The 26,806-nt window shown below is 51.4% G+C and overlaps 1 protein-coding gene across 6 annotated transcripts in view; it reads left to right on the top strand.

Moving 5' to 3' along the window:
- Positions 1–20,781, top strand: part of ARRB1 (arrestin beta 1) — a 78,690-nt gene extending 57,909 nt beyond the window's left edge. For 4 of the 6 annotated variants that reach the window (XM_019975204.2, XM_019975201.2, XM_019975205.2 and 1 more), the window contains exons 6-16: positions 678–737; positions 1,550–1,617; positions 4,753–4,888; positions 5,966–6,050; positions 6,477–6,549; positions 7,498–7,635; positions 8,789–8,872; positions 10,097–10,120; positions 12,302–12,372; positions 13,167–13,218; positions 14,542–20,781. In XM_019975204.2, the coding sequence (XP_019830763.1) occupies positions 678–737; positions 1,550–1,617; positions 4,753–4,888; positions 5,966–6,050; positions 6,477–6,549; positions 7,498–7,635; positions 8,789–8,872; positions 10,097–10,120; positions 12,302–12,372; positions 13,167–13,218; positions 14,542–14,653 (903 nt within the window). In that variant the 3' untranslated portion in view covers positions 14,654–20,781. Of the gene's footprint in view, positions 1–677; positions 738–1,549; positions 1,618–4,752; positions 4,889–5,965; positions 6,051–6,476; positions 6,550–7,497; positions 7,636–8,788; positions 8,873–10,096; positions 10,121–12,301; positions 12,373–13,166; positions 13,219–13,364; positions 13,434–14,541 lie in introns of all 6 variants that reach the window. The other 2 variants (XM_070803914.1, XM_070803912.1) reach the window with 2 other exon arrangements.
- The last annotated feature ends 6,025 nt before the right edge of the window (positions 20,782–26,806 follow it).

Here is a 26,806-nt window from a genome sequence, read left to right as displayed (position 1 = left end):
GAAGTCAAGAACAGCTCTCATGGGCTAAAATCAAGTGTCAGCAGGGCTGCATTCTCTCTGGAGCTCTGGGAGAGAAACTGCTTCCTTGCCTTTTCCTGCTGCTAGAAACTGCTCACATTCTTTGGCCCCTGGCCCAGCCCTTTTCCATCTTCAAAGCCAGCAATGGCCGGTCCAATCTTTCTCGAATCCCATCACTGTGATGCTGACTTTTCTGCTCCCTGCTTTCACTGTTAAAGACGCTGTGATTATGGTGGGTCGACCTGGCTAATCCAGGGTGATCTCCCCGTCTCAGGATGCTTCACCGAATTACACTGTAAGACCCTTTTGCCCTTGTAGGTAACATTATCACAGGTTTTGGAGATTAGAATGTGAACATCTTCAGGGGCCATTATTCTACCTACCGCAGTGCACATCATAGAAAGACCTTTTCAGCTCTTGTTCTGTGGGGGCTGTGATGCCCTGAAATCCTTGGCTTTATTGCAGGGGCCTCTAGTGTAACATGAAGCATAGCTTAGCATGTTCTGATGACGTAAACATGGTCTGTCCTGTGAATTGCCTAGTCTGATGGAAGGGATGTGGTCAGTCCTTAGGGGCACTGGTCTGATGAATGTGTGTGGGGATGGGAGACCTGGAGAGGTCAGTGGTGAATATGACAGGTCTCTCTGTCCTCTTAACAGATCCCTCCGAACCTCCCATGCTCTGTGACTTTGCAGCCGGGACCTGAAGATACAGGGAAGGTGGGTCACCCCTCAGGGAGCATCCCTCTGGGTTCAGGACACTGTGTCCTCAGGTCCCCAGCTCTCTGTCTGGAGGGTGCTGGAATTCTCCCTGTAGAAGCCTCCTTGTGTGTAAGCTAGGCTGATCCCACCTCAGATAAGCAGTCTTTTCAGACAGGGCGGCACATATGGCATCACCCTCACCCCCTACACTCAGTTATGTGCCCAGAGCCTCTCCCAAGTCACTCTCGCTGGCCTTGGTGTTGGCTGAAGAATGTTCTCTGGCAAACTGTCCGGCCTCACAAACCCTGTGTGGAGGTGGAGTCATCACTGTCTCACAGATGGGGAAACTGAGGCTTGGACGTAGGTGACCCCACAAGTGTTCCAGGCCTCAGAGCTTGGAGCCTGTTTCCTCATCTGTGAAATGGATGTGATGGGATGTACCTCATCATTTGGTCCAGAGGGTAGGGCGAGATGTTGAAGGGGTGCCCAGTGCAGGGTCTGTGTGGTTGGGGTGGGGGTGGGGGTGTGGGTGGTCCTAAATAGGACTGCTGAAAGGCTTGTTGTTATTTCTGGGCAACTGCCTTGTTGGGGACCGTGCCCCCCAGACAGCCAGGACTCTGGAGCGGAGCTGGTCACGGAGCAGCTCTGTGGGAGGGTCAGATGAGGGAGGCAGCTCCGCACAGGCTGAGTGCAGGGCTCCCAGTCAGACGAGGGGGTCAGGCCTGGGGAACTGATATTCGCATCCAGCGGCCTCATTAAATGAGAGGGTGGGTAGGCCGTGCTCAACGGAGCTGGCCCTCTCCATTGAGGTCAGTGACCCTTCCCTGCAGGCCTGCGGTGTGGACTACGAAGTGAAAGCCTTCTGTGCGGAGAACCTGGAGGAGAAGATCCACAAGCGGTGAGGAGGGCGCAGCTTCTACCCGTCTGGGTGCGGGCTGCCTGCTGGCAGAGGGAGGGAGACAGGACAGGCACGGTTCAGTCGGAGGAAGACAGAAGTAACAATGCCTGGAAGTGGGAGAGGAGGGGCCTTGCATTCCAGCCTTGGAAACTCCAAGGGCACTGGGGAAGGCTGGCAGGTGGGGAGGGCTTCCTGGGGGAGGTGGCTCTATTACCCTGACTCAGGCCTCAGCACTTTTTCCTTTGCATCACTGTACCCACTTCCCTTATCGCCCTGCCTCTAATCTCTTCCTCTCCAGACTGCATGTCCTTTAATTTTGTTTTGGAAAAAAATCTGAAATTCAGATTGTTTTAAACAGTGAGCAAGATGTTTCCCGGCCAGCTTGGACCCCCATTTCCCAGTTCTCCTGGGAGGTCATCAGCAGGAGGTTGTGGGGGTGGGGTAGGGGGTGTCAGTAGAGGCTTCTGAACAGGGAAGGGAAGTGGAGAAAGTGAACCCACCCAAGGCAGACAGAGGAGGTCTGCCATGTCTCAGAGAGGGGAAGCATTTTCCTGGAGAGAGACAGCCCTGGGCAGACAGACAGCCCAGGCCAGCAGCCAGAACTAGCTGGCCCTGATTTATGGGGTGAGCTGCCCAACCCTGCTCTCATACCTGCCCCTCCTGGGGTCGGGCTTTGCTTTGCCTCCTGGCAAGGCTGGCCAGGGTCCCCAACTCTGCGTCCTGCTGCAGGCTTCCAGAGGACGCAGCATCCTCTTAGGGAGTGGGCTGAGTTTGCCACCTGGTGGTCATATGATGCATTGCATATCTCCAACTCCAGTTGGGCAACTTACAGCATGTAGGGAGATGAGACCTTTGTCCCTTGCTTCTCTGTTCCCCGTTTCTTCTTAAGATTTTCGACCAGGAGAAAGGAAGGGCGGTGTAGGTTTTGGTAAGTAGCCTACCTAGAGCAAGGAAGGGGAGGCAACGTTGAGAGCCAGCACTCTCAACCTATTACCAATTTGACATTTTAAGTCCACACCAGAATTTACTAATAATGATAGAGCAACTCACACTTACCAGCTTATTAGGTACCAGACACAGTTCAAAGTGATGGACATGTACAAACTAATTTAATCCTCACAACAACCCTAAGAAGTCGGTCCTGCTATCATCGCCATTTTACAGATGAGGAGACTGAGGCATAGAGGTTAATTTACTCAAAGTCATATAATTCATATGGGGAGAATTAGGGCTTATAAAAAAATGATTTCTTTTTTATGTAGATCATCTCTAAAGACTTTATTGAATTGTTACAATATTGCCTGTGTTTTATGTTTTGGTTTTTTGGCCGTGAGACATGTAGGATCTTAGCTCCCCGGCTAGGCATCAAACCTACACCTCCTGCATTGGAAGGCAAAGTCTTAACTACTAGACTACCAGGGAAGTCCAAGAGCAAGGACTTCAACCTTGGTTATCCAGCTGTAGGAAATGGAGGTGGCTTATTTGAGAAGTGGGAATGCTGGGACTCCACCTGACTGCGTCCCCATCCCCTCACCAAACCTTGTTGGCCCTGTTTCCTCCCTGCGCCCATCATGTTCATTGAGCCCCACCTTGTCTCTGAGTGTCCATCCTCTTGCTGAGTCTTTATTCTCTGTACTGGCCTCTCTCCCGCTAACGGAATCTGCACCCCCGTCACTGAATTCCATCGCCTCTCCACACCTTCGTATCTTCCTGGGGCCCTTGTCCCCTGTGTATATTTTTATTTAATAGCTATTTAGTAGGTATTTGGGAGAAGGCAATGGCACCCCACTCCAGTACTGTTGCCCGGAAAATCCCATGGATAGAGGAGCCTGGTAGGCTGCAGTCCATGGGGTCGCTAAGAGTCAGACACAACTGAGAGACTTCACTTTCACTTTCCACTTTCATGCATTGGAGAAGGAAATGGCAACCCCACTCCAGTGTTCTTGCCTGGAGAATCCCAGGGACGGCGGAGCCTGGTGGGCTGCAGTCCATGGGGTCGCACAGAGTCAGACACGACTGAAGCGACTTAGCAGCAGTAGCAGTAGGTATTTGTTATATCGCAGCCAGCACTGTCTTAGATACTGAGAATACAGCAGTGAACAATTTAGACAAAAACTTCTGTCCTTAAAGCAGGAGTCCCCACCCTTTTTGGAGCCAGGAACTGGTTTCTGGCCGAACAGGTTTCTGAACCGGAAGACAGTTTTTCCGTGGACCAAGGTCGGTGAGTGGGTGGGGGATGGTTTGAGGATGATTCAAGTGCGTTGCATTTATTGTGCACTATTTTCCCATTACTATTACATAAGCTCCTCCTTTGATCATCAGGCATTAGATACCGGAGGCTGGGAACCCCTGCCTTAAAGGGCTCATACCATTAGCGACATAAGGGATGCAGAAAGTGGAACATGGTCTCTTTCTCAGCATCCTGGTGGTGGTGGTGTAGTTGCTAAGTCATGTCCGAGTCTTTGTGACCCCATAGACTGTAGCCTGCCAGGCTCCTCTGTCCATGGAATTTTCCAAGCAAGAATACTGGAATCTTCCAGGTAAGAATACATGGAATCTTCCAGGCAAGATCCTTCTCCAGGGGATCTTCCTGACCCAGGAATCAAACCCAGGTCTCCTGCATTGCAGGTGGATTCTGTACCAACTGAGCCACCAGGGAAGCCTCCTGCTGGCTACCAAAACATGGATCCACATACAGTACTGTCGTGGGGTGGCTTGGCCTCTGACTGGTGGGAGTTCAGACCAGGAAAAGAGCAGAGTGGGTGGATCTAGGAAGTTTCCTGGAAGAACAGGTGTTTGGCTGAGCCTTGCAGAAGGAAGCAAATGAAGGCAGAAGCTGGAAGAGAGTGTTATAGGTTGGGACCTAGGGTACGCAAAGCTTCAGAAATAGGACTAGAGGGACCATCAAGCATGACAGTGAGGACCTAGAGGAGGCTGGGGACTCCCAGGATGGAGGAGGTTGGAGTGGGACCAGATGGTAACAGGGCCCTATGCCAACCTTTGCAGTTTGGACTGGAGTCCAAGGAGATGGGAACCATGGCAGTCTCTTGAGCAAGAGAAGGATGTGAGGGTCACAAGGGAAGGGGATAGAGGCAAGGGACTCTGGTCATCATTTGCTCTGCCCATGTCCCCTAGGAATTCTGTGCGCCTGGTCATCCGGAAGGTTCAGTATGCCCCAGAGAGGCCTGGCCCCCAGCCCACGGCCGAGACCACCAGGCAGTTCCTCATGTCAGACAAGCCCTTGCATCTGGAGGCCTCCCTGGACAAGGAGGTAGGAGGTTGGGGCTTGGCATGGGTGGGGCTGCCCTCCCAGGGCTGGAGCCTTAGATCCCAGCTCTCTCACAGCCTCTGGGGTTCCTCGGGTGGGAGCTTCTGGCTCCCACCCGAGGACCACAGGGCTCAGGGAAGCTGAGACCTCCTTGGGAGATTTGGAGAAGCCTCTGGGGACTGAAGGGGTGACGGGATGGGCATGAGCCTGAAGGATGCGGTTGACTTCAGAAGTCAGTGTGCCTTCTGAAGAATCCTGGGTTCTGGCCGTCCCCCTGCATCCCCATCCCTCTTTGAAATGTGAGCACCCCCTCTCCCTCTCAGGGGCACAGTGAAGGCAAGTGCTTAGGCCAAGATATAAATCGAGGCTCTTCAGTGAGGTTTCAGAGCCAGTTCCCTCACAGAGTGGGTCAGCCCCTCCCCACCTCTCTCCTGCTTCTTCCAGATCCTCCCAGGTCTAAATTCCAGGCAGCCTGAGCTGGCAGGGACTTGATGTATCACTTACTCCAGCCCCTCCAATGGACAGTGGGGGAAACCAAGGCTTAGATAACCTGTCCAAGGCCTTACCGCTCTCATCTTTATTATTGTTAGTATTACTGTTATCATTACTTTTGGTGACCAACCCAGGACTGGAGCCCAGGATTGTACTGTGCTTAGTCACTCAGTCATGTCCAACTCTTTGCGACCCCATGGACTGTAGCCCACCAGGCTCCTCTGTCCATGGGGATCCTCCAGGCAAGAATACTGGAGTGGGTTTCCATGCCCTCTTTCAGGGGATCTTCCCAACCCAGGTCTCCTGCATTGCAGATGGATTCTTTACCATCTGAGCCACCAGGGAAGCCCAGAGCCTAGGATTATTACCTTCTAATTCAATTATCTTTCAAGGTCCACAGAGGAACTTAAGTCTAACATGCCTGGTGGCTTAGCATCAGTGGGAAGTGACTGATGAGCTTGGGGCCAATGTCAGAGTGGCCAAGACCTGGGGAACCCCAGGAGATGTGTGTGGGGCCTCATTTCCCTCCCCTTCATCTAAAGCTTTGGAATCTTACCCTCCTCCCTGGCTACTTCTTCCACCTCCCAGATCTACTACCACGGAGAACCCATCAGTGTCAACGTCCATGTCACCAACAACACCAACAAGACGGTGAAGAAGATCAAGATCTCGGGTACCCAGGCAGAGGGCCAGTCCAGGGGATGGGCAAGGGGACTCCTCCCAGGGGTTGGGGGCAGCCGAAGGCTCTCCCTTTGTTAACAGCCCTGTAAATAACTACTAGCCTGAAGGGAAGACTAAGGCCTGCTCTAAGCCGAAGGATAAGGCTTTTGAGGCTGGTAACAGGCTGCTTACTGGCCAGGTAATGAGTTTACTGTTGAAGCCCTTCTTCTAAGTTCCCTTGACAGAGCTGTCCTTGAGGGGGAGATTTTTGGTAATGGAAGGAAATGGGCCTGTTCAGGCTGCCCTTTGGGTGGAGGATGGGGTCCATCTCCTGCAGAAACTCCTGGTGGCCTCTGGCTGTTACCTGGGGCTGAACATCCCAACTCAGAGAGCCTGGGAGCCCTGGACTCACCCACCTCGTTTCCCTCTTTCTCTGCAGTGCGCCAGTATGCAGACATCTGTCTGTTCAACACAGCCCAGTACAAGTGCCCTGTGGCCATGGAAGAGGCTGAGTAAGTGAGCACAAGCCCAGCCTTGGATGGGTGGAATCAGCTGGGGAAAGGAGAAGCCCTGGGTCCAGTTATAGGCCCAGTAGCTCTGCTCCACCTGGCAGAGGGTCTGGCCTCAGACTTGCTGCTCAGCATAGATGGCCCTGAATAGCTTTTTGAAAAACCACCCAGCCGCTTGGTTTAGCTACAAGGAAATACATGCTCCAGTCAGGGAAAAGACCCACCAAAACTAGAATGACAAAATAAGAGCTAGTGAATCTGCGAGGAGCGGGGCTATGGAAGCCTAGACTGCCTGGAGCCTTCTGCATTGGGGTTGCCGCTGCCCCCAGTGTGCAGAGAAGGAAGTGGGGGCAGAGAGATGTGACTGCTCAACCTCACAGGGCTGGCCACTGGCAGAGCTGGGGCTCCAAGGCTTGCTGCACCGCAGCTCTCTTATTGTTGAAAAGGGGTTAGGGGGTGGAGCAAAAGTAGGTAAAAACTGAACAATCCAAACACCTTACACACGATGGATAGAGATGAGATACAGCAAGTAAGGTCTTCATTGTAGAACTTAGGAGGTGAGTGATCATTGCACAATTCTTTCAGTTTTCCTATATGTTTGAAATTTTTTCACAGTAATACGTTAGGGGAAAAACAGGCCACACTCTCTCCACTAAAAAACATTATCCTAGTCATACAGCACAGGGCAAACAGTACAATGAATTTTTTAAAACTTGAAGCTGCCTAGAAACCACGAATTAAGTTGTTGGGTCACCCCAGAGTCACTGCTGTTTGCATGTGGAGCATAGACGTCCCTTTTGGGTGGCAGTGGTCTCCCTGCAGAGCTGGGCCTAAAGGTGGGCCCTTCACAGGAGAGGGAGGCTAGAGCAGGGCTCTGTGTCCTGGGTGGGCTGGGGGTGAGGCTGGGGTTGGCTCTGGGGGCATCTCCACACTAGTCTCCCTTCTTTCCAGTGACACAGTGGCACCCAGCTCTACGTTCTGCAAGGTCTACACGCTGACCCCCTTCCTGGCCAACAATCGAGAGAAGCGGGGCCTCGCCCTGGACGGGAAGCTCAAACACGAGGACACGAACCTGGCCTCCAGCACCCTGTGAGGACCCACCCTCCCTGGTCCCAGGCTCCCCACTGTGTGTTAGTCGCTCAGTCGTGTCTGACTCTTTGTGACCCCATGGACTGCAGCCTGCCAGGCTCCTCTGTCTGTGGGATTCTCCAGGCAAGAACACTGGAATGGGTTGTCGTGCCCTCCTCCAGGGGATCTTCCCCACCCAGGGATCGAAGCTGGGTCTTCTGCATTGGAGGCAGATTCTTTACCATCCTCCCCCAGATGGATCCACACCCACCTTGGTCCCAGCAGGGCCAGCACAGGCTCAGGCTACCCTCTCCCCGACCATTGTCAAGGGCCCGTCCTCATGAGCTTGAACTGCCAGGGAAGCTGTCACCTGATCCCACCCCTCTCCAGGGGTGCCCAGAGAACACGATGGACCACTCCACCAGGCTCCCTTAGTCAGTGCCTTGCCCAGGGGAGGGTGACATGGAGAGGCTTTGTGCAGGAGGCAGCAGCTCCTGACCTGGTTGTGTCTTCAGCTGGATAGAGTGCATCCCTGAGGCAGAGCAAGGCTGGAAAGAAGGATGGAAAGAAGGAAGGAAGGGTGGGAGGGGCTTCTGGAAGGGTCCTGGGAGGAGAGGATGAATGAGGACGGGGTCTGGGAGTCCAGAGAGATGAGGGTGGTGAGCTGGGCTCAACCACATGTGGAGGTGTCTTGGAAGGAAGGGATCCCAGGTATCTTACCCCAAGGTCACCACTGCCTCTCTGAGGCTACCCTGCTCTAATGGAAACCGGGGGGTATGAGGACCCCTCTTGCCCTACCTGCTGAGGTCTGGCCCTTCCTGGGGCCTGACCCACCTCTGCAGCACCTCCCTTCCCCTGCCCACTGCCCCCTCCTCTCTGCCAGCAGCAAGAGAAAGGGAAGCCACCCAGCAGGAAGAGCCCACCCCTTACCTCCTTGCTGGGACTTGGGCTCTGGGCGGGAAGGAGCTGGTTCCCAGGGCAGCACAGTCAGACCTGGGGCCCAGTGCCCTGAGCTCTTGCTCCCAAGGAAAGACCTCGTCTTTCTCACACACTGGGCTCCGCCTGCACCTGGTGGCTGAGTGGTCAGGAGGGGACCTACGGTGCTGCCCTGGCGCAGCCCATCCTGCCGTGTCTCACAAGACCCATGAACTGGCTTCCCTATGTCGCCTTGCAGGTTGAGGGAAGGAGCCAACCGGGAGATCCTGGGCATCATTGTTTCCTACAAAGTGAAAGTGAAGCTGGTGGTGTCTCGTGGCGGGTGAGTGCTCCAGCCCAGCCCAGCCCAGCCCCCAGAGGGTGGGCAGGAAGGTCCCTGACGGCCACACCCAGTGCCCCATTCTGCCTACTTGCTGGATCTTGTCTTGTTCCTCTTCCTTCTCCTTCACCCTTTTCCCTCTCCTGTTTCAGAGGCTTTCAGCCCCTCTCTTTTCCTCCCCTCTTTCTCCCCTCCCCCTTTTCTTCTTCCTTTTCTTTTACCTCCTCCTCCTCTTCCCTGTCCCTGGTCTGGGCACATGGGAGGTGGCGGGAACTTCCTAAGAGTCTGTGCTGTGGGGTTTCCAAGGGGTGCTGTGCCCCTCATCACATCTCAGGGCACAGCACCCACCATACCCCCACTTAGGCCCAGGCTGATCTGCTGGGGAAGTGGCTCAAGGAGCTCAGAATCCCAGAGCTGGATTGAGGGTGCTCTGACTGTCCCACTTTACAGATGGGGAAACAGAGGCCAAAACAGTTCCCCACACATTTCCCGAAATCTCCTTCTCTAATCTCAGGTCACAGGCTGGGTGCTGGGGTAACAACAGTAAACCAAACATATTCCCTGATCCAGAGCAGAGTCGGGTGGAAGCCCAGAAAGAACTCACACTTTTCCCGATATACTAAGCCAACAGGTTGTTATAAATCTAGAATTAGGATTTCTAATTTGTCAGAGGGATTTTTTTTTAATTCATAAATTTCTTTGAAAAGATTGGAAAGCTAATAGCATTAGACATCAAGTCTCCTTTATTTTTAGAATAATGCCTCCTGTGGTGGTGGTGTATAATACTGGCCATGTATTATAGGACATCTCAGAATCACAGATCTCAAATCCTGTGTCCTCTGACCCTTGCAAGACCCTGTGGGTCTTGTGCCTCAGGCTCCTTCTTGAGGCATCCTCAGGGCATCCTGAAGTACTTCCTTCTGCCATTGGATAGCCCCAGCTTCCCCAGTGCTGGCAGCACAGGGCTGAACTTGTGTGTCTCCTTTATAGAAGAGGATCCTGGGGCTGCCCTCGCAGGGAGTTTGGCTGAACCGGGCCTGGTTTCAGTCCCCCTGGCAGGGCTCATACCACTTCCGTATATCCCTGATGAGCGGTTACACCTGGGGTGGGAGGAGTGTGTCCCCGGGTCTAACCTACCCCTAAGTGTGGTGAATGAACGTGCTTTCTGTTTTCTTCCTCTCTGAACTCTCTCCTGACCACTTCTTCCGCCTCCTCTGACCCACCCAGCCTGTTGGGAGATCTTGCATCCAGGTAAAGCCCCTCCCTTCAACCTAATCAACCCACCTTCCTGAAGGGCCCAGAGACCATTGTCCTGACCGTCCAGAGCCACGGGCCCTGGGTAGGAAGGACTCTTAGCACTCAGGTTTTTGATTGCCAGGCTCAGGCATGTGCGGGGACTAGGACTGTCTCCGGAGGGGCTGGGAAGGTGCGGTTTCTCCTTTCAAAACTTGCCCTGCTCTTCCATCCCACCCAAGTGACAAGGACCTTTGCAGACAGCAACGTGGGCTTCAGTGATCTGGGGACTGGCCCCCAATCAGTCTGTTTTACAGGATGTTTTGGATAAACTTAGGCTTTGTGGCTTTCAAACCCTTCTAGGTGAATGAGAACTAACTGCTGGCTGAGTGTTACTAAGAAGTCCTGAGGAGCTCTGCTTCTGTAGACAGACTTCTTGGAACCAGCTGGATCCACGTGCATTTTCCACAAATTCATGTGCCCCAAACCCAGTGGTTTTGCTTCCTCCTGTCCCAGGAAGCTAATATTGCTCATCCCAAGAAACCTTAGTCCGTTAGGAGAAGTGAAATTAATTCAAGTTGATTCAATCTAATTCAGTAAGGAGTTCTTGAACCCAGGCTTGAGCCCAGCCTTGTGAGGGAGACTGAGGTCCCAGAGAGGAACCAGACACATTCCCTGTCCATGATTGCTTGTCACCTGGTGGAAGGAAGGTTAAGGTCCACATTCTTCCATCCATATTCCGGATGGCGGTCTCAGTCTTCCACCAGCTTCCATTCTGATAGCTCACTTTCCCAAGTGAACTGAAGAAGCTGTCCTCTTTGGAAGCAAAAAAAAAAAAAAAAAGCAAAAAACAAAACCAAAGTCAAACAAAAAAGCCACATTGTTTCAATAGCTTTATGAAACCTCCATGTCCCTGTTGAGGGGAAGTCATGATTCTGGCAAGCACAAGCCTCACAGTTTAACCAAGCCTTTTTACCTACATTACCTCCTGGAAGTGGTTCTAGAAGGTGAGTAGAGTTAGCGCTGTTTTCTAGGTGAGCTCAGTGAGACTTAAAGATGTAAACTGCTCGTCAGTGAATAGAGGGGTCAGGGGAGCATCCCTTCCTGGTTGCATAGTTGGTTCCCCTGACCACTTCATCCCCTGCCCCATCCTTCCCTCAACCCGGCCCTGGCAGCAAAGTCAGGAAGGTGATGTGCCTGGAGGGGCTCAAGGTTGACAGGGATTTGTAGGGTGACACTCCCCTGCAGAGTAGAGGAGCTTTCCAGCCTGCTTTTGTCCAGAGTGGAGAGAGAGGGTGGGTGGAATCACCTTCTCAATTCCGAGTTGTTATCACACAGGGTTAAGGGTGTGAATTAGGGAGTCAGAATCCTCAGCCTGTCACTTTCTTTTAATAGCTGTAGAGCCTTGGACAAGATACGTTTTCTCCTTGGTCTCAGTTTCCCAATCTGTACATTGGGTATAATAGTAGGGTTGTTGTAAATATTAAAAAGAGTGATTCTAGAGTACTGCTTGGTGTAGAGTCAGCACCCTGTCAGTGTGTGTTCTTGTTATTATTCTGTCAATCAGGGCCAAGGGCAGAGAAGCCCGGTCAGAAGCTCTAGCCAGTAGCACCACCTCACCCATCCTTCCACCCCCATAGGGCTTCAAGGCTCTGAGCACAATGTAGACAGCTCTGTAGACAACTGAGACCAGGGTCCCATCCAGCTTGAATTTGATTAAACTGACCTCAGCAGTGCATCATCTAGATTGCAGGGGACTCGGGCCACCTGGGAGCTTTCATAGAAGCCCCCTGGAGATGTTGAGAGAGAGGAGAGTGAGGGTGGGAGGAGTTTCAGTCAGGAAGTTGGGAAGGGCAGTGGCAGAGGAGGCTGGGATGTGACCGTTGGAGGTCCACAGGATCTTGGGGCCCCTCTGGAGCCACCCGGTAAGCAAGATGCATGCTCACTGCCCTGTGCCACCTCCTAGCTCATGGAAATTCAAGGAGCCTTCTCAGGAAAGGGGAAGTTTCCATTATCCCAGATAGCCTGATGCTCAGAGAGTGGTGGGACTGGGGCTTGGGGCCAGATTTCCTGCCTCTTGGTCCAGAGCTACCTCCTCTGATCACAGAACCTTTCCCAGTTCTCAGACTGATGGGGCATTGAGTCTGGCCTTGAGTCTGGGATTGGGCTCAAGGCTCAACCTGTCTGGGTCTCTTTCAGTGATGTGGCCGTGGAACTGCCTTTCACCCTAATGCACCCCAAGCCCAAAGAGGAACCCCCACACCGGGAAGGTAAGCAGAATCTGTGGGTTCCTGGGATAGGGTTTCCCTGTCACCCCACCTTGCACTGAGTTAGCCTTCAGTCCAGGGTCACCCCTCTTCCCCAGTTCACAGGATCTTTTTTAGGCCCACACTCCTATTTGCATCTGACTCCCCAGTAGACAGAAAGGTCTGGCTCTGTTCTCTGTGGGCTGGGGGTGGTGAGGGTGGTGGGAAGGGCCATGCCAGGAGCCCTTGTCTCGAATCCAGGCACAGTTGAAGGGTCTGCATGGATAGGATGATATCTGGGCACACCATCCCAGTGATATTTCCAAGTGATACCAGATTGGTCATATTTCATTAAACCTAAGACTGTTTCAGTCAAAAGAGACATTGTAGCACGTACTACAAAGAAAGAAAAATGTCCCCATAATTAAACTATGAAATGCTAATGACTGTAAAACATACCGCAAGTTCAGAGATGTGAACATGTGAAAAAATAGTTATATTAGAGTTAGTGAGTGAGGCATGCAACAAATGAATCTAAGTTGTGTTGGAGACATGCCAAAAAGAGCAGGGTCCAGAGATTTGTCTGTTCCCCTGGTGCTGCTCCCTGGCCCTCCTTGGCTCTGCCTGGACCCTCCTCCCTTCATTTAAGCTGATTTGAGGTGTTTCTGAGACCAGGGACCAGCCCTGGCTTCCTCACTCCCCCTTTCTCCTTTCCCTCCCCTACCTTAGCTTAGTTGTCCCGGGGTGAGGACCTGTGCCCACCTGCCCCCTCACCCACTCGCCAGTAACCCGTGGGCGGTCATCTGCCCTGTGTTTAGTTCCAGAGCACGAGACGCCGGTAGATACCAATCTCATAGAACTTGACACCAAGTAAGCAGAACCCTGCCTGCAGACATGGGCGGGGCGGGCCTTGGGCGGTGGGCGGGGCTACCTGGTTATTTGCACTTATGCTAATTAACCCCGAGGAGCAGTGGTCTAACCCGTCTGCTGAGAGCCGCCTCTGCTCGCCTCTTCAGCAACCCGCTTGCCTGCATGTGACTTGAAGGACCCTCGGTGCCTGTTCCTCTTCCTCCTGCCTTGGTGGGGTCTGTCTTCCTCCCTCGTCCTTGCACGTCCGTCAGTCCGTCAGTCCGTTCGTCCATCCACAGCACCTGGTCGGCTGTCACAGGGCTGGTTTGTGGCCCTGGGCTGGGACCCTCCTGCTTGGCTGGTGTCCAGCCAGTGGAATCAGGCTGTGGGGTGGGGAAGGTTCTGGGGATCTTGTTGTTTCTGACTCACGAGGACCAGTATGGATGGCCCTGTGGTCAAAGGCTGTCACCTCACAGGACAGTGGCCAGAGGGGAGGACCTGGGCAGACATGAACCACCTCCAGGGCTGAGCAGCTTTCTCGCTCCAGCTCCAAATCTATGCTTCCTTTGTCCTCCAGGAGATGTGTCGGGTCTTAAGTCACCCCATGGAGGATACCCTGTGCAGTTGGCTGAATTCTGTGGGGCTGGGGCCTGGAGAGTGGGCCCACGTAGACATATTTTATTAGTAGAAGGGAGCTCACTGTTCTTAGAGGCAGCCCTTAGCCCTGGAACCCCTCTCAGGCACCCTCTTTCTCCACTCACATTTTTTCTGCTCCCCACCCCTATTGGGCTTTGCCTAGCCCCCACCCCAGCCCCCACAGGCCCTGTATATCCAAGATCCCTCAGGGTAGAATGTGAGCTGTCATTTCCCTGGAGAAAGGGCCTTTGGGGTTTTCTCAGAAAACAGGAATGCTTCCTGAGGGTAGTTCTTCGGGTGGGGGTGGATGGGGTTTCCTGGGCCCGTTCTTGGGGGACTCAGAATATGCTGTGAGACCGCTGTCGGCCTGGCCTCTTTGTGGAATAAGTTCCTCCTCTGGCCCTAACCCTGCCTCACTCCCCGCCCCCACCCACAATTTGATGTGTGCCTGAACCCCAGCTTCTCAAGCTGGGTCGATTTCCAGCCCTTAGCAAACTCATGCCTCCCTCTGGTATTTCTGCAACTGGCTGGTCCCACTGTCGTTGATGGGCATCCAGATGTGCTGGCCTGGCAGGCCTTTCTATCCAAGACCAGTCCTGGAGGACAGCCTCTGGGTCCCGCTGGGCTGTGCAGGCCCTCTGACCCCTCTGGATAAGCTTCCTCTCCCTGCCCTGCAAACATGCCTGTTTTCCTTGTCTTTCCCACCAGCGATGACGACATTGTGTTTGAGGACTTTGCCCGCCAGAGACTAAAAGGCATGAAGGATGACAAGGAGGAAGAGGAGGATGGTACCGGCTCTCCGCGGCTCAACGACAGATAGACTGGGGCTGCCCTCCCTCCGGGCAGCTCCAGGTCCACTCTCATGCACTAGGATGCTTGTTCGTCTTCTTCCTGTCCTGGCTCCCCCTCCCCTTTGTTCTTCCAGTTTCTACCAGGGGGCCCCAGCGGTCTTCCAGGTCACGGTGGCGAACCCCTGGCCTCAGGATTGGCCCCCATCACCATGCCAACAGGGCCACAGGCAGCACCCTCACCCTCTCACTGCATCACTTCTCCATTCCCCCTCTTTTCCTATTGACCCCCAGACAGGCCAGCACAGCTCTGGCCTTCGGATTTGACTCGGGATGGGGAGCAGAAAGGGGAAGATGGGGCACAAGGGCTTGGCGAGGTGGGGATGGGGGCTCAAGACGCGTGAGAGGATGTGGCCACTGTCCCAGGTGATGAATACAGTTCTGGCAGCTAAAACATGACCGCTTTGAAGGCCACCCTCCTCTGGCTGGGAGGGGACAGACCCATGGATAGATTGTCCACACAGATTTGCTCGAAGTTCAGACCTACCAAACAGCTGTCTTCTTCTTCCCTCGTCCCTGCCCCCTGTTCCTCTGTGGCTGACAGTGACCTTGGTGAAGGTTTGTAGACCCCAGGAATGGAGCAAAGCAGTTGGGCTGACTTTCTTACCAGCAGTTACCTAGTCTAAGGCAAGTCATGTGAAGTAGCCCAAGTCTATTTCAGTGCCATCAGGATGTAATATCCTAGCTGCCTTGTATCTTGTGTATGTGTCATCCACAGATACGCGCAGAGTGTGACAGAGAGAAGGGAGGGGCCTTCGGAAAACACCACGGTCTTGAGGAGGTGTTCTGAAGGGTGACTCTGAGATGGGGGTGGGGTGGGAAGGTGAGAGTCTGCCCGGCCCCCTTCCTTAAGAGGGATCAGCGATCTGGTGGGAAGCAAGGCTGAAGGGCCAGAACGACTGAGGCCACCAATGTCTTCCTGCCCTTGCAGATCTCCAGGGCTGGACTTGAAGAGAGCCCCTGAGACCACTGTGTCCACAGTCAAAGGGGATCCTTCCATAGAAGGTGGCAAGGTCCACTGAGTTGTCCTTACCTAAAAGGAAGGGGGACTCCTTTGTTTCCTTGGGGAGCTGATGACCACCCCCCCAACACACACACACACACACAGTGGTTCCTGGTTTCATGGGTGTGCAGTACCCATGTGCTGCTGTTGCTGTGATTAGGACATGGGCATACTTCCAGGGCAACAGGGCAGGCAGACAAGGAGGCAGAAAGTGTTAAAAGTTATCTGTTTCTCTGACCTTTGATGCTCATTGCTGTGTGACTTTGGGCAAGTTCCTTTCCATCTCTGGGCCTCAAGTACTTCACCTAGAAAACCAAGGGGTTCGACCAGGTGATCACAAAGGGCCCTCCCAGCTCTGCCTCCAAGAATTTGTGAACATCAGAGTTTCTGGTCTGGTGGGTGGAGCCAGAACCACTGATTCTGGTCTGTCTGCCACCAACTATGATTCACTGAACCCCAGAGCTGGCAGGGCAATAGAGGGCACCTAGCACACCACCCTACACCCACTCCAGGCCTCAGAAGGGCCCTTCTAAGGTCCCTGGGCTGGGCCAGGGTGGGGGTTGCCTGATGGCAAGCTGTGGCTGTAGTTAGCATGAGCTGCTTGGCCCTAGGGATCAAGTATTACAGAAGGTATTTGTATTTGTTTGTATTTGCTGAGGCGTGGCAGGGGGAGGGGAAGAGAGCTTGTGAGAGGCCCTGCACTACTTCACACCCTCTTTGGATATCCTGAAGTTTGCCTCATACCCAAGCAGATGTATTGATTAGCAGGGCAAGGGGATCTCTTCCTCCTTTCTGTCCGTGTCCCATACTTGTGAAAAGGGAGATGGCCAAGTTTTATTATACAAGTTGGATCTCAGCTCTTCAGTTCAGCCCCTCCTGGGATGGACTTTGCAACCATTTTCCATGGTGAAATTACCCAGTTCATATGCCTGGCACTGCACCCCAGCTCTTCCCTGCTGAATCTCACTCCAGGGACCCCCACTCCAGGTCAGAAACAAGTCAGCTTGGGATAGTCGTACTCCCCCAGTCAATTCTAGGGTCCCAGCTGCATCCAGTCCCTCCTAGAGCTTGCTGGACAGTTTGTACCTCACTGGGCAGCTGGAGAGTTAATGAATTGTTGGAACAAGGTATGGCCAGCATACGCTCTTCAGGGTTGTCTTCTGGAACCTTTGGGGCTGGTACAAGACCCTTTAGGATTTGTGGTGATCCCTTACCTACAAATAGACCTCTCTCCATGTCACTAATGCAGTCACACAAAAGCTTTGTCAGGCTGGTTTCTTAATTTCCTTCCACCTCAAAATCACACTGACCATTTTGGGTTTATCACAGTGCTGAACTGAAATTTTCCAGCTGCAAAAAGCATCATGGGCCTATTTAACCTTTTATTTCTTCTTTGGGCCCAGGACTACAGATGAGCAGTAGTCAAGTTCATTTGGCTTAACCGTGCTTGGTTGATAACTTCTCCACTTGGTGCTAAGCGCTGGAGACACAGAGCTGGGTCAGTCCCAGCCCCTGTCCTCACAAAGTGATCAAGGGAGAGTTATAGGGGAAGTAATGAGGGGCCATTGCATTCAGGGCTCCATGGTTGCTGCTAGCCCGTACAGTGCCTTGATGTGAGTTAGAAACAGTGCCTCTTCCAGGTGGATTCAACCCACTTAGGAATGCACAGCTTCCCAAGTGGTCACAGGCTGGAGTTCAGCCCCACATGTCCCTGGGCTGAGTGCCCTCCTGCATAGCCATGCATGGCAGCACAGTGAACACTCAGGCTTCTTCCTGAGAAAGGCCCAGATTATCTTTCCAAGCCTCTGGTTGGCTCCAGACCCCACCCCGTCCTGCAGCCCCTTCTCTGCAGGGCCCCTCTCCATCTGGAGTCAGCCTGTCCCGGTGAACCCCTGGAGTGACACTGGGGTGGGGAGCCCCACTCGGCTCCAGGCACCAGCCCACAGTCCTGCTCTCTCTGTCCACACATTTGTGGCCTGTGCTGACCACATCTCTCCACACTGAGATTTTGCAGTGGGTGGCATGTAGATAGCAGTCTGGGCAGGAAGGAAGAGCATGGCCCGGGTGAAAGTTTACAGGCAGAGAGCCAGCTGGACTTCCTCACCTTCCCAACCAAGAGAGGAGTACAGTCCTTGTGAAGATAAGGACTGAGATCTGGCTGGACTCCACCAGCCTCCTCGGTCTCAGAGCCCAGACCAGCAAGGTGAGCTCACTTGGGTCTTGGTTCAGCTGGGGGAATTACTGACAAGCTGGTCCCACATGGTGCAGTGAAGAGTACCCTGGCCCAGAAGTCCACGATGCCTCTCCCCACTGGCTGTTGCCCCGCAGCCGAGGAGCCTTGAATATCCCATTCAACCCCCTGGGCTTGGTTTCTGTAACTGAAAATGGGACAGTCATTTCTTTCCCACGCAACTCAAGGGACTTGTAAGGCCCAAAGGAGATGAAAATCAGCTCTGTAATTTGCAAATGGCTGCTCAGGCCACGGCCCTGCCACTGTGCGGGAGCAGCCCAGGGTCACACAAGAAGTGTGCTGCCAGTTGAGCCCTGCCACCCACCTCCTCCATCTCTTGCTCCAGTCTCACTTAGGCAGAGGTCAACCAGAATGAGAGGAGGCCAGTTTGGCTTTGATGATCCAGCTGAGAAGGAAATTCAGACACTGTTCAGGAATGCCTCCCCCACCGAGGCCGTGATCCCAGCAACCAAAACAGAGACATGTGGATGGTGTCAGTGATTGGGGAGCTGGGTGCATCTTGGTGTCAGAGGCCAGGAAGGCTTGGATCTGATCCCAGGTTAGGAAGAGCCTCCAGCCCCCAGACCTAGCGGGGCCGAACCCCCCACTACCCTGCTGAAGAACCCCAAGGGTGAGGTGGAATAGAAATTGCCTGCCCCTTCAAAGTGTCAGGCCCCCTCCAGGATCAACCAGAGCTGCCAACTGTCACTTCTTGGTGACACATGGGAGGGATTTGGGCTCAAGGAAAGCCCAGGCCTCTTTACTGTGAGATCAGAGTCCCCACTGACTCATCCCTGGTGGTGTCAGCAGCCCACAGAGGCAGCTTCCCTCCTGCCAGCGACTGGGGACTGAGCATCCTCCACCCATCCTGGAGGAAGGCATTAGGCTCCAGTCTTGAACTCTCCTAGGGTCCCTTGGACATAGGCCTGTAATCGTTCTGATGTTTTTAAAGTCAACATGGACCAAAACAGACTCTCCCCACCCTCACACGTAAGCCTGCCTTGGGCCTGGCAATTTGTTCTCCTGGCCCAGGCAGCTCCGCCACTTTTGTCCTCCTTCCAGGACTGAAATGGCCTAACTGGAGCAGGATCCCCACCTCTACCACTCCCCTGCAGGCTCCCTGCACAGTGGCTCCAGGGAGAGGCCCATTGAAGGGGGAACATTCTCCCCCTCCACCACCCGTCACTCTCTTCCAACTCTTCACCCCAAAAGGGAAGTCAAAGCACAGGTCCCCGGGACCCACGATCCATAGACTCTGAAACACTTGTTTTCTAACCAAGTGCTGTGGAACCCCTGTATTCCACAGAGCTTTGTCAGGGGCTGCTAAGGTGGGACGATGGGGTGGAGGCAAAGGCTATGTCTCCAGCCCTCCCCACCCCATCATTCCTACTTCCACCGGAACAACTCTTCTTTTATCTGTCTTGCCTATCAAGGTTTCACCTTCAAACTTCTCTTGAAAAAGGACTTCAAACCACCATTCTGAGGTTTGATCCTAGACCAGCAAGCACAGGTTCTATTCTTGCTTTTCATGTTGGAATGGCCCTAGCATTCCAATAAAAAGTATCTTCATATTGGAACTTGCATCACAGACCCAGGCCCAAACATTTGCTTATTCACACACACACACATACAAGTAAACACGCAAACATTTGATGGTTTTGTAGCTCACCCCCACTGAAGCTCTGGCCTGGGTTTGACTTGGGCGGGGACCTGGTGCTGTGAGGATGGGTCTTGTCCCTGATATTGGCCCAGGCAGTATGGGGGACCGTGAATGAAGCAAAGAGGCCCAGCCCCACCCCAGGACTTGTGTCTGTGCCCCAGTGTGACACCTGACTTTCCTGACCTGGGGCCATGAGATGACAAAGGAACAGTGTGATAGGAAGAGAAAATAGAGTTGGGTTCCTCTTTAATATACAGCCAGATGGAGAAAAGTCCAGATTTCAAAAAAGAAATGTTGAGGGAGACTTTATGACCAAAGTCCCTCCTATGAAGGCAGAGTTCCTCCAGATGCCCTTTAAGCAGCAAATCTCCCTGAAGCAATTCTAATAGGATTCTGTTCCCACATTTGCAATCAACTGAGTGTGTGGGCTACAGGCGAATCCCTGAAGAGAGGCTGGTCCCTCCACCTGCCATCCCCTGAATTCTTTTCTTACTTGCCTGCCATTCTGTCCAGGTCCCTCACCAGGGCTGACTAAGAGGTGGGCACTTTGGGGAGACCTGGACCAGCCCTTGGCACAGAATCCTGCCTGGCCCCCACCCAGGGAATCCCAGGTGAAAATGTGAGACTTAGGACACGGCAAGCCACGTGGCGTGGGAGATAAAGTGCCAAGTGCTATTCTGTGTTCAGTTCAAGTGTGCCCTTGAGGTCCTGACGTCAGTTCCCCCTTGTGTAAGGTGGAGACAGTGTCAGGCTTTGCCCGCCTCAAAGGGATTACTGCAAGGGTCGTGGGAGAGGTGGGTATGAAGGGGGACTCACAAACTCAGGATGCATCATGGCCTGCTCTGCAGATCCAAGAGCACTTGGGATCCGTGTAGAATGACCATCTTCCTGGCGCATCTCTGCTCAGTGTTGGGGTCTAGCCACAGTTGCTGGGGGAGGGGGCTGCCTCTTCCTTCCCAGTGGGAGCCGGTGCTCAGCCGGGGCATGGGGAGTGACAAGTGATTGAGACTGGTCTCCAGGTCTGTGGTCCTTCTGTAAATGATTCTTTCGTGATACCCTTATTCCTGGGCCACCTTCCAGGTTCATCTGTTGTACCTGTGGCATTCCGTATTATGTCAGATAAGTTATTACAGTTTATCAACTCTTAACAGGACAAATGAACAAAAGAACCATAAGTAGGAGACCATTAAAGGTCTTTTGTAACAGATGCCGACTGTGCTTTTATTTCTGTCTCATAAGCCCATGGCAGGACATAGACCAGAAAATGCTGTCCGGCTGCCCTGGACTGGCTGGGTCAGGTGTTAGCTCCAACTCCAACCGGGCTCCTCATCGCTTCTCCTCCCCTCACTGCCACGTAGCAGCCTTAGGGCCTGGGGGAGCTGCCAAACCTCTGACCCGTCTCAGACACCGCTGGGTCCCATGACTCCTGCTTTGCTCCTAGGATAAAGCCATCCCATCTTCTCTTTGGCATTGCTGGCCTCTTCAGCTGGACTCCTGCCCCAGTCCCAGCCTGGTTCTCATTGAGGTCTCTTCTCTTGCTCCGCTGGATCTCCCCAAGGTCACTTGGGTTTTGTATGTCTTACCCACTGCCTGTTTCAAAAGAACTCATGGAGGAGTGGTGATATGGGTGAGGAAGATTCAGAGTCCTAAATGACAGGATACTGTATTCATATGAAAGGAAGGTGGTGCTGGATTACAAGATAAGTCTTCTAGGAAATTGGTCATATATGTGAAGCAAATTTTTTTTTACACTCCTATAAAATAACGTGCAGCTTAGATCAGTGCATTGCCTTCCTGGTTGGCCAGAAGCTGGTCTATTTCCTCTGACTCTCTCTTCCAGCTAGAGAAGGGTGGTGGAAAGACACTGACATGTGAGTCAGGAGACAGGAGCTAGAGCTTTGATTCTGCCCTCCCTCATGGACTGTGTCAGTCCAAGTCCAGATAAACAAAGCCTATGCCAGTATTTACAAAGAAACTGGTTATAAAAATGTTGCAAGAGTTGCAAAGGGCAACCCAGGTGTCACAGGAAATGACTACCACCTGTAGGGTGGAAGGACAGGGAGAGGAGGTGGTGGTACTGAGCCAAGGACCAGGGAAGCCCAGTAGGGATGTGGAGGGAGAGGGTATCTGGTGAATCCAGACCATAAAAGAAAGACCTCTGTTCCTGGGGTGCTTCCAAAGCAGAGGGAGTGGGAGAAATACTCTGGTTTCTTCTCTCCTGCACTCCTATTGGCAGACTCTTAATTAGAAGCTAATATTCACAGAATTGGGGGAATGTAGCCTGCAATGGTCAATGTCTTGCAATATAGAACAAGGGAAAATCAGGCGATTAGACCTGAGACCAAATAGACAAATGACCAGCTCTTTAATCCTCTCATTGAAAAAATGGAAATAACCCTATTGGCCTGGATACCACCATTTAGGAGCCCTGACACCTGAACAGGAACCTAAACAGGGGAGAGGTGTTCACTATTGTCTCTTTAGTTTTGAGCTTTTCTCCTGCTGTCTCTGTCTTCGTGGCATTTTGAGACTTCATTTCTCTTAGCTTTTTAAAAATTTCAGCATAGTTGTTTCAAATTCTGATCGAGACAAAGTCCACTAGAACCTATCTCTCCTACTGATTACTTAAAAACTCTGGACAAAAATACAAAACACAGCTACCTAATGACTCTGAAAATCAAACAAAAGCAGGCAGGTGGTCCAGGGGAGCACAACTTTGGAAAAGGAATCTGCATGGTTTAAATTTCCCTTTTATGGATTTGTGTGGAAATTAGAACCACCACCAACAGGTGAGACACAACTTTGGGTCTGAAACTAAATTAATTGATTTCTTCTTAACAACAAAAAAACTCAACATTAACCCAGAGTCTACACCATATAACATTCACAGAATCCAGGATACAATCTGAAATTACTCAACGTACGAAGAACCAGAAAAAGAGGATGAATGATCAATGGGGACGTGCTGTGCTCAGTAGCTCAGTCGTGTTTGACTCTTTGCAACCCCCTGGACTGTAGCCCACCAGACTCATCTGTCCATGGAATTTTCCAGGCAAGAATACTCCCAATAGGTTGCTATTTCCTCTTCCAGGGGGTCTTCCCAACCCAGGGATCGAACCCACATCTCTTGAGTCTCCTGCATTGGCAGGCAAATTCTTTACCACTGCACTGCCTGGGAAGCCCTCAATGAGGATGCATGCTCAATATACAAAAATCAATTGTACTTCTGTATAGTAACATTAAACAGCTGGATCTTGAAATTTAAAAGACGATGCCAAATAAAAAGATAACACCACCTACAATGGCACCAAAATGGAAATACTTAGGTGTAAGTGTAGCAAAATATGTGCATGATCTCTATGTACATCTGTAAAGCAGCAAATACTGATGAAAGAAAGAAGACCTAAACAGATAGAGGCATGTACTATGTTCATGGATTAGAAAACTCAATATTGTTACGGTATCAATTCTTTCCAAACTGACTATAGATTCAGTGCAATCCAAGATCTCTGCAGGATCTTTTTTACGGATGTAGACAAGGTAATCCTAAAATTCATATGGAAAAATAAAGGAACTAGACTAGCCAGGCAATTTTTAAAAGGAAGAACAATTGGAGTTGTTTACTCCCTGATCTCAAGACTTACTGTGAAGCTACAGTAATTAAGACAGGGTGGTTCTGGTGAAAAAATAGACACATCAATGAAAGGAACTCCAGAAATAGGCCAGCACATATCAACTGAGTTTCCAAAAAGGTGCAAAGGCTATCTAATTGTTCTTTCCCATAAATAGAGCTGGTGAGGCTGTGAAGGAACTGGAACAGTGCTGGTAAGGATAGAGAATGGTACAGATGCTTTGGAGAATAATTTGGCAGTTATAATCTTATAAGTCTGCATGCGTGCTAAGTTGCTTCAGTTGTGTCGAACTCTGCGACCTAATGGACTGTCGCCCACCAGGCTCCTCTTTCTATGGGATTCTCCAGGCAAGAATACTGGAGTAGATTGCCATTTACTCCTCCAGGGGATCCTCCCAACCCAGGAATTGAACCTGTGACTTTTAGGTCTTCTGCATTAGCAGGCAGGTTCTTTACCACTATTAAAGATACTTAGTATAAGATTTAGAAGTTCCACTCCAAAAATAATAAAAAGTTCTGTCCCCACAAAAACCTGTATGTGAACATAAATAATGGGTGTACACATAGCTTAAAACATCCCAAATGCTCAAGCTAGTGTGAATGGATAAACTATTGTATAGTCATACAATGGAATACTACTCAGCAATGAAAATGAACAAATGAGTAATACATACAATAAGGATGAGTCTCAAAAGCATCATGCTCATGAAAGAAGCTAGACTAAAAAGGACAAATGTATATGCATCTATTTATATGACATTCTGGAAAGGCAAAACTATGGGGATGGAAAACAGACCACTAGTAGCCAGAGGCTGGAGTTGATCTGAAGGGTTGGCTACATAGGAGCAGCAGGAGGTACTTTGGGGGGTGATGGGACTGTTTCATATCTTGATTGTCAAAATCAACTGTATGCCAGAAAAGAGTGTATTTTTACTCTATGCAAATATGTATCTCAATAAAAAGCCAAAAAAAGTAAAAAACTAAACAATTTATAGCTCACAAATTATAAACAATATTTATAGGGCTTGTACCATTCACTGGGGCTAACGCTGGACCTTGAAGACAGAAAGATAAGATAATCCTTTACTTCAAGGAGCTCACAAATTCACAAGAATATAAGGCATGATGACAAAGATTTGGACTTGATGTTGAGGGATATTGGGGATGGAGGCTGACACGCATTCATGTCATGCCATGGAGCACTAAGGAGGGGTGGGTAGGGTAGGAATTAAGGCAAGCTTCCTAGAGAAGGAATTCCTTCAACTGACTTTTGAAGGATGAGAAGCAGTTAAGTGAGGAGAAGATACAGGCATTCCAAATAGAAGAGGTGGCACATGGGAAGCCTCAGGGGTGAGGCAAACTGAGACCTTCAGGGAATTGTAAGGACTTCGATGTGGCTAGAATGAAGGGAACCAGAAGAGCTAACGGGAGATGGGACCAAACCATAGCCACGGAGAGGAAGATTACAGATAATTAGCCCAAAGGGCTTGTTGTTATTTTTATCCAGAAGGTAGGTAGTGGGACAGGTTTTAAGCAGGACAGTGTGATGGATCAGATTCATGCATTTTTAGGATCACTTTGGCTGTATTTCAGAGGATGGACCAGAGGGGAAGGCCAGAGGCAGAGGGATCAGGCAGGAAGCTGGGAAAAGGATCTGGCTTAGAGACGCAGAGGCTGCAACCAGGTAGGGAAGAACTGTTTGGCAAGGTATTTAGGGGTAGAATGGCCAGAACTGGCTTCCCACTCAATATTTAATATTCAGTCTCAGCACCTTTGCACTCAGTTTCTCCTGCCTGGATTCATCTTTCCCAGGCTCTTTGCAGAGCTCCTTCCTTCCCATTCTTCAGGGTAAGACACCTTCTCAGAGAAGCCTGCCTGACTACCCCATTCAAAGGACACCCTTGCCCATCACTCTTCCATCACTCTATTTTCCTCCTAAAAAGTATCTTGTTTATGTACTTGTTTATGGTCCAAGCACATGGGCTCTGAGTTCTTAGCCTACCTTGACCGCTATCAGCACTGTGACCTTTAGCAAATTCTCCTTCAGTTGCCATAGTTTCTTCCTTTGTAAAGTAGGAATAATAATAATTGCTTCATAGGGACTTCCCTGGTGGTCTAGTGGTTAAGAAGCAGTCTGCCAATGCAGGAGACATAGTTCAGTCCCTGGTCTGGAGGATTCCATACTGTAGGACGACTAAGCCCGTGTGCCACAACCACTGAAGCCTGAGTGCATAGAGCCTGTGCTCTGCAACAAGAGAGGCCACCGCGATGAGAAGCCCACACACCGGAACAAAGAGCAGCCCCTCTCCCCACAGCTAGAGAAAGCTGGCACAGCCAAAAATAAACAAATAAATAATACCTACTTCATAGAATTGTCATCAGGCTAAAATGGGCTAATATATGTCAAGTGCCTAGAAAAACTCCTAGCTTCTGTCGAACATAGTGCTTGGCACATAGCAGGCACTTTATAAAATACTTGCTGAACAGGTTTTACTAAATGAAAGAAGGCACATTCCCATGTCCACCAGCAGATGGCACATGTATGGAAAACACTTTTTAAAACTGGTTCTGCTCTTACACAAATCGGCCAATAGATGTCACTGTTGCTCCCTGGGTCAAGGAACCAAGCCAGAGCCAGAGGCAGATGTTGCCCAGATAGGACGCTGGACAGGAATCCCAAACGGAGGACCAGAAAGCGATAATCGTATTAAAAAGTCAAAGTCTAGAAACTAAAGCTAAATTATGTTTTACATATATATTCTAAAGCCGCGTTTTCTGTTTTCTCACTTTATTGACTAGTAACAAGGAGCTGGCCACACAGGCACCTTCTGTAACTGCAGCCCCAGTTCAGTGAGGTGAGAGGTTGTGGGAGTTAGAGGGTGTGGACATCTGACACGCAGCAGAGGGAGGCCACGAGCCCCATGTAATGGCTTTTCCCCCGTGCTTCGGATTTCTGTGGGGCAGAGGCAGTGCTCACGTATCTCAGAGCACCAGGGTCAGGCACCCAAAAGGGAACTGAGCCCAGCCCCTGGGGCAGGGGCATCTAGTCTGCTGCAGACAATGGGCCAGAAAGCAAATCAGCCCACACGGAGCTCTGGAGGTCTGGCGACAGGAGGAAGACAGGTCAGGAAAGCAGAGGGGACTCTTGAAACGTCCTGCTGCTCTCTGTTGGGGGTAAGGATTCCAGGCAGAGGGTACTGTGTGAGCAAAGGTGTGGGGGGCCTGGAATAGCTGGATTCTTGTACCAAAAATCTGAGTAGCCTGGTATGGCTGGAGAATGGCATTCAAGAAGTCGTCTAGCATGGCTGGAGGACAGGGTCAAGGACAGGGAGTGAATCTGGTGCTGGCAGACTAGCAGTCTAACATTTTTTCTTTACCCCTCCAGGTCTTAGTCACTGGAGTCCAGGGCCAGCAGCCTGGTACTGTCCTAACTTGTTCTTGTCCCAGCGTAATTATTAATAGACGTCCCTTGTGCTTGCCAAGATTCCTAGTTTGGACAGTCACCTTAAGTTAGGACTTAACCCCCCTTGCCTCCACTATCCCAGTGACCCCATCTTTACTAAGCACAGGATGTGGACCATCTCAGCAGGTGCTAGCAGAG

This window comes from Bos indicus, chromosome 15, assembly GCF_029378745.1.
Source record: "Bos indicus isolate NIAB-ARS_2022 breed Sahiwal x Tharparkar chromosome 15, NIAB-ARS_B.indTharparkar_mat_pri_1.0, whole genome shotgun sequence".
In the NCBI taxonomy this organism is placed as follows: Eukaryota; Metazoa; Chordata; class Mammalia; order Artiodactyla; family Bovidae; genus Bos; species Bos indicus.
Note: the sequence above shows the minus strand (reverse complement) of the source record. Positions and strands in the feature narration are given on the sequence as shown.